Source organism: Mytilus edulis, chromosome 8 (assembly GCF_963676685.1).
Source record: "Mytilus edulis chromosome 8, xbMytEdul2.2, whole genome shotgun sequence".
Classification (NCBI taxonomy): Eukaryota; Metazoa; Mollusca; class Bivalvia; order Mytilida; family Mytilidae; genus Mytilus; species Mytilus edulis.
In genome coordinates this window covers 32504359-32512441 of record NC_092351.1, presented here as the reverse complement: position 1 = coordinate 32512441, position 8083 = coordinate 32504359, and the positions used below count along the sequence as shown (strand labels likewise).

Genomic DNA, 8083 nt, shown 5'->3' with positions numbered 1-8083 from the left:
ACATCAAAGTACGACATTCAGCACAGAGTCTTGGTTCACTGAACAGCTAGCTTTAACGTTCCCCCGAAATGACAATTGTAAAACAATTCAAACCTCGATCCAAACAGGAAAACCAACAGACTGAGTCTAATTTATATAAAAAATAGATCTACGAGAAACATTTAGGTGCCACATCAACAAACGACAACCACTGAACAGGTTATAAATACAATATCAATTAGAAAAATGTTTGGGAAATTGAAAAACAGGTTTCAAATTGCCAGTTAAGAAAAATAGACATTATTGTGAAGTTCAAAAATATCGTCTGGACAGTCACAAATAGGCCGAAGAAACATACGGCACAAAGGTTGAAAAACTCAGTATTTAAGTCAAATAAATCATTAACTATAATAAAAAAAAAACATAATATGATCTAATCGTCTTTGTTTATGTTCAGGACCATATGAGTATTTGGACCATTTGTTTATGTTCAGGACCATATGAGTATTTGGACCATATGCGTATACTAAGTATACTCAAATGGTTAAACAATACGCGTTTGTTCCGGGTATTTAATATGATGAACGTTGGAAATTCACTATTACTATCAATTGAATATAATATGAATGAACCTTCAAAGTGTAAGAAATTGAGAGTTTCTAAAAATAAAATTTTGACTTCTTTATATCATTTGGTGATGAAATTGTAAAAACAGTTTTTGCATTGTCATAATTGAATTTTCCATCTACGTAACAAGATACATCTGTCCATTTCTTCTTTCGAAATTAATAAATTTATAATGAACCAAACGACAAGAATCAGTTGTTTTGCTCAGAGACAATTGGGACTTTGAACCCATTTTTTCTCAGTTTTTGTTATTCTTTTTTATAACTTTTGTTTTTTACATGTTATTTCAAATTATTTTATTTATTCAATTTGTGCATGCTCCTATTCATATGATTTTACAATGACAGTACTGTAACGTGTTGTCAGTGTTTTGTTGTATGAAAAGGGATGACAGCACGTACAGACTACTATTATTACTAGCAAGTATGTTTGAATAAAAAACCGAACACAACAATTAAGTAACAATAAGTACAAATTAGAAAAAAACTGAAAAAGGTCCATGCCTTACAGACGCATGTGTCTGGTTTACTAACTTAACAAAAAAGCCGACAGCAAAGAAAAGCTTTAAATCGACCCTGGAATAAATCAAGATAAAAAAAAGATACAGCAATATTTATACTATGTGTATATGTGAGAGATAACGGATTTTAGTTAGTAACTTGTGTCAATTTCTGTTTAAAGAATAAACGAACAGTGTGTCTATATGCATTTTTGTGTTTCTTTGATACTTATGGCGTGGCTCTGTACTTATAAATCCTGTCATTTATTAAGGTAAACCATTATAGGTCAATGTACGGCCTTCAACGCGGAGTCTTGGTTCACACCGAACAGCAAGCTATCAAGGGCCCCAAAAATCACTAGTGGAAAACCATTCAAATGGGAAAACCAACGGTCTAATCTATATAAAAATTGTGTCTGTTTGTTTTGGTCACACATCGTAATCAATATAATGAAATTTTATGCGACTGTCATACAATTTAGAGGTTAAGCTATCTAAAAAACAAGGTTTAAATAAACTCATCATAGATACATTGTACCAGGATAATCCATCATTTTCTACATAATAAAATGCCTGTACCAGGTCAGGAACATGACAGCTGTTATCCACTCAATTGGTGTGTTTTAACTTTTGATTGTGCCATTTGATAAGGGACATTCCTTTTTGAATTTTCCTCGGACTTCAGTATTTTTTTGTGATTTAACTCTTTCCTGTAACGGAAATTTGAAAATATTCGAATAATACCTACATCTTCTAAATACGATCCGGCATGTTAACAACCAAACGAGTATATACTCATATGGTCCAGCCATTAGCGTTGGTCGGAACAAAGAAGTATATACATATGGTCATGACCATGCGTGTATGATCCAAATACTCATAAATCTAAATCCGAAACACCTACACATACGATATATATTATGGTCCAAACAACCTATTGCAATTTGCATGTCATTGGAATTGGTGGAAAATGTTTTATGGCAATTATATAGGCATGAAAAGAGCGCTGCTGTGTAGATTTTCAAGCAAATACAGTCATGTATACAAATTTCTGTTAAAAACTATATTACGGAAATGCAGTGTGAGACATACTAATTTTGCAAATCAAGCTTAAAATATGGGCCGCGTTTTGGTAATGCAAAGATTTTGGTTACTTTTAATCATATCTTTGTGTAAAAACAAGCTAACCAAAATTGATATTTCTTTTAACCAACCTTGTGATAACATCGAAATAAGTTTTCTGTAACTTTCTTGTGTTTGGAATTATATATCATGTAACAAATTCTGAATTATATATCAAGTAACATATTTTGAATCTATGTACACATGTAGTCTTCTGGTTAACAAAAACAAGGGATCCCCAAAAAACAGTATTAGCTAATAATACTCAAAATTAATCACATGCTAATCCAAAAACTGGCTGAAGTTTTTATGAATTTCTGTTGGTGGTACATGTACGCTTACGTGCCAAAACTAATGACAAGATATTCGGTAGCAGAAAGCAAGCAACAGCTATTGCTTTATTTTCTAGCTTCTAGTGATAGCGAGCATATTTTTACTATATCATTGCTGTCATTGATTTTCTTGTTAATGTTGGTGGTCATCCTACGGGCAGTAGGAATGTAAAATTGAGAATAGAAATGGGAAATGTGTCAAGGAGACAATAACCCGACCGAAGAGACGTAAGCAGCCGAAGGCCACCAACGGGTCTAAAACACGGCGAAAAATACTGCACCCATAATCAGGCTTCATCTGGCCCATAAACAAAATGTTTATTTTAAATTTTATAAATCACTTTAACGACTCTGGTCTAAAGGTAAAGGGATATATCTGTTATAACATAAATCATATGTTGTTCGTTTTCTTTTATGTTCGTCTATTATGTTTGCCAGGTGTTGGATATAGGCGGTTGATATGCTATCTGTTAGACCATTTTAACAAAATTGGTGTCGTACAATAATAAGTACGTCAAGTTGTTGTTCAAATATGAACCAAAACCATCTATAAATCAAATGACTTGACTCAAAAAACCAAAATGTGGCGAACCTGAAAATAGTGCTAATAAATATCGAACAGACTTAACAGGTTTTTATGTTTTTATTTGGAAACTTTTGCATTTTATGAAATAAAAATAGTAGAAAGTACAGAAACTAGACATCATTCTTCGCTTGTAATTAATATTTACAACAATAATCATCGGCAAAAAGTTTTCAGACGACAACAAGCATAACTGTCATACTAATTATAATAAATAAATAAGCATAACTATGTACACAGCTTATACATTAACAGGTAATACGAAACGAAAGTATAAACGGACCTTAGTTCGCCTACTAACAGGAGAACACATATAGAAATACTGAAAGAAACAAGGGTTCAATGGTACCGTAATACAGGATATACTCTATTGATATGTTTCTTATAAATAGACAGGATAAAAACTATGACTAGCATTAAAAAAATGATTTATAATGAATATAATAATGATAACGAAATTACATGACTTATCTACATACAATGAATGTTTTTTTAATGTTTTATTAAATATCCATTATTCTTTACCACACCATCAATCTATCTAGTAATTATTTAGTTCACTAAATCAATCAGATGTCAAAGTCAAATATGAATGACTTATGAAATACAGAAAAAAAGAAAGCATGCACAATTTAAATAGAATTGTGTATGTCTCTTCCCCCTTTGTAGTCTGTTATACAATACAATTCAAATTGTAATAACTTATCGTTCTACTTAGATATAATAGATTCAACAAAGTATAAACAAATGCTTAATTGAGATATATGGTTACGATAATTGTCAAATAAAATTAAGTTTACTTAAAAATAGTAACAATTGAAATAAAAATATGAAAATACACCACATTAAATCATTGATACATTTAGCTGTTTAATTTTTCGTCAAAAAAAAAAACCCAAAACAAACGAATCAAATGTTCGGAAATCATATTTTTTGTATAAAAAATTCTTACATCTTTATATTTACATTATCAACATGATCAATACTATATACACTTTTTCAACTGATGATGGTAGCTGTTTTGATTTTCTCTATTTACAAAACAAAAGGAGACATTATTGCAAGATAAAAACCAATAACTCTGTATAAGAATATATACATGGTATGCACCAACTAACAAGAACAATTTTCTATATCGTCTTTAAAGTACATACAACAACAAACAAATACAACACCAAAAAACATGAAACCCCACTAAATATGAGGTATTTTTTGTTACAATAACACTGTCTAAGAATAAAATTATGTTATTGAATGTACACGTCACGGTACAAATAAATAATTCGCTGAGGGTATGTGCGAACAAATGTCAATACATATGACCAATGGACAAATACATTTATAAACTAATTATTTTTGTAACCGACTTATTTATGAAAAAGTAGAGATTGACACAAACATACGTCATTTTTAAAATATCAAGTCTGAATCTTTTTTTTTAATATGAATGCATCGTGAAAATATGTTCGTTTGTAGTATTTGATACATTTTTGTACATCAAAAACATTGTTCTTCTTAATGTTAACTAAATTACAACCATGTTTGAAAATCAGATTCCGTCTTCTTTATCTGAGATCTTTCCATCATTCTACGAACTTGCCGAGCAAAATGTCTATGTGCAAGAGGTACAAACGTAGGTCTAAAAGATGTTCTTGCAATATCAACTTGAATATCTGGACTAAGTGTTAAATGTTTAGATATACACCGTCTAAAAAACGAAAATGATCTCCCTTGTATTGAACCAAAATTGTCCATTATATGTCTTGAATGTTTATTGTCAATCTTAATGCTGTCAACATCATTGTTGCCTTCAGATACAAACATGGATCGTATTGTCAGAAAAGGGTTTGTAAAAGCATCTTTTGTAAAGTACAAATCGTTTACAAATAATTGTGTTTCTGAATAAGTGCAATTAATTTTCATGCGACAAGAAGACCCGTCTTTGTACAAAAGCCCCATTTGCCAACGTTCTGGATCAATGACAACCTCTTGTATGTTAACATATGGTCTATTTGAATCTGTGCGGGGTTGACCAACAATGACAGATGTTCCAAACGGTATCCAATCAACGCCTTCGGGTGCGACTGGTAGCAAACGAATATTTCCATCTTGGTATAAGACAAACACTTGTGCATAACCACCATTCCAAGGCAGTGGTCGATAAAAACGTATATATGCTACATTTTTCGTTTTTTTACCATTTGTTAATGTTACAGTCATACTTTCTGGAGCTAACCACCAGAATTCCACAAATACAGCTTCTATAATAACATCATCACTTCTGTAAATGGTTTCCACAGTGTCCGCTACCATGGGCCTTTTTTCCATGCGCAATTCATCTATTTCAAAGTCTTCATTTGATTGACTTTCTACAGATAAAATGAGATAATTTTCGACATGCTCCCTCCATGTAAAATCTGGAATTTCCCACATATGCTCTAAGGCAGACGAGTCATAAACTTTTTCTACTGATTCCGTCATGCTACCATTGGCCTCTCTGTATTTCAAATTTACTAATGTACGTGAATTAAGCGATTTAAAACGCAGAAATAAATGCGATCCAATTCTAGAATCGATACTTCCTTTGCTTAGTCCTTCTAGATAAAATAATACAACAATGTGTTTTCCTTTTCGTTCTTGGCCGTTTCCGTTAGTTACAAGTAGAGAAGAGTCCTTGTCCCGTAATACCTGCATACCTGGCTGTGGACGAAAATGATTGAATTTCCACACAATGTGTGATAGATGTGGACAGTTCGATAGGTCTTCATCCTTTCTGTTCGAGAATGATTGATACTGAGGCAAGGATGCAGTTATTGAAAACTCGCTGATGTAAGGATGAAATAGCGCAATATTTATGTTATCAACTTCTGCGCATTTAGTTGGTTCTGAGCGTTGTAAAATAGTCCCCATGGTTGCTCGTGCTGTTAATTGTAAGTTTTTTACAGGAAAGTTACCATCCGGTATACATATGGTTTCACAGTTTAAAATGTTTTCTGTTATGTAATTGTCAAAAACATCAAATTCTATTTGATCAAGAGCTATAGGAGAGGATGTTTCACTCACGTTGATTTTCAAAACATGCCATCCGGATTCAAATTCATGCTGTTTTGGAAACAGACCCGTGTTTATGAATTTATTATAACTATCACCTGGAGGTGCAAAATATGTTCCCATCCATTTACCATGATCTAATGAAACTCTGAATAAAGCACTGGTGTTAAAATTAGAAAATCTTAGATTGTTTAAATGCACCTTTGACTGCACTCTTAGACAAAAGTTGATAGTAAGAGGCTTTCCAGGCGTTACCATGACACCCTTCCCATCAGATGCATTTGAAAGGTCTCGCACTTCATGATTCGTCCTTGATCGTTTATTAAGTCCTTGTAAAGTTATTCGTTTTGTGAACGCGATGTTAATCAAAACCATACAAATGAACATAGACGTGTAACATATCGTGTTTTTCATTTTCTTTGTTTAAAAACCTGAAATTAAAATTTTTACAGCATAAGAAATTGATTAAAAATTGTTTTAAAGATAAGACGAAAAATACTTTTCTAAAATCAGAAATAAAGTACAACATGTGCAATGGACGGAAAAATATTTGATAGATATAATATATGAACGAAAGAAAAAAAACCCAAACAGAGTTTCTTAAGATTTGGAAGAAACTTTTAACTCCCCCACAACTTACTTAAACAAAATTCGAACTCAAAATGACTAAAACTTCGTTATGAAAAAGTTTTTATGTAGACGAAACGCGCGTCTGGCGTACTAAATTATAATCCTGGTACTTTTGATAACTATTTAAACCACTGGGTCGATGCCACTGCTGGTGGACGTTTCGTCCCCGAGGGTATCACCAGCCCAGTAGTCAACAATTCGGTGTTGACATGAATATCAGTAATGTGGTCATTTTTATAAATTTCCTGTTTACAAAACTTTGAATTTTTCGAAAAACTAAGGAATTTCTTATTTCAAGCTTAGATAAACTTAGCCGTATTTGGCACAACTTTTTGGAATATTGGATCCTCAATGCTCTTCAACTTTGTACATGTTTGGCTTTACCAATATTTCGATTTGAGCGTCACTGATGAGTGTTATGTAGATGAAACGCGCGTCTGGCGTAATAAATTATAATCCTGGTACTTTTGATAACTATTCAAGTAGATAATATTTAAATATTATAGCAAAAGAAAGTATAACATTGGAAAAAATTGAAAGATGAATAAAATAATAGATTTTACAACGTCTCATTGAAATAAACTTGACTCAAAGCGATTAACAAACACAAATACGTTCATTGTAATTGTGTTTTACAATCGTTAAGAATCTCAATCAACGTTAATATAACAAAAATGATGTATTCTTACCTTCACTTGAGGAAAAAGACAAAATAAGTCTGTAAAGTTGTTATTATTTATAATAAATCCTTTTTCATTTCCTGCGCCGGTAGAACAGACAAAATTAATGGGGAAATTTCAGTTTTGTGGTAATAGGTTTTGATGGTTACATCAATCAGAACATTTATGACAACTATAAGAATGTTTTATGTTCAATATATACTCTAACAAGTGTTATATCAAGTGCAGGTGAAATAAGTATATATATAACATAAGACCATCAAATTTACATAAATGTTTAGTATAATAACAGTTTGATTGGGTTAGATTAAACTTGTGCGTTGTACGAGAACACAAACTAAAGAAAAAATAAACCTTGACACACTGAAACGATCTATTTACAGATAATTACTAGTTTTTACGATGTATCTGTTAACTACGAACAAATAACAGGCATTTTATGCGCTGTTTGCGGATAAAAGTATTTTTTTTAGAAATTTAAATTTAAGTTACAATTTTCATCCACGATTCACAGGATCTTTATCAGACTTTTGACCATTTTATATCGGGAATGGTCCTGTTAAGAACGGCAGTAAAAATC

At 31.8% G+C, this 8083-nt stretch overlaps 1 protein-coding gene across 1 annotated transcript; it reads right to left on the bottom strand.

The window, feature by feature from the left end:
- Positions 1-3183: 3183 nt before the first annotated feature.
- Positions 3184-7723, bottom strand: LOC139485389 (uncharacterized). The gene is made up of 2 exons (XM_071269838.1): positions 7513-7723; positions 3184-6624 (listed from the first exon to the last, which is right to left on the bottom strand). Exon 2 carries the CDS (start codon positions 6605-6607, stop codon positions 4673-4675), a length of 1935 nt encoding a protein of 644 aa, XP_071125939.1. The 5' UTR covers positions 6608-6624; positions 7513-7723; the 3' UTR covers positions 3184-4672.
- Between the last annotated feature and the right edge of the window lie 360 nt (positions 7724-8083).

Excerpts from the sequence above, each read along its gene's own strand:
- LOC139485389 (XM_071269838.1), bottom strand. The coding sequence starts at position 6,607 with ATGAAAAACACGATATGTTACACGTCTATGTTCATTTGTATGGTTTTG.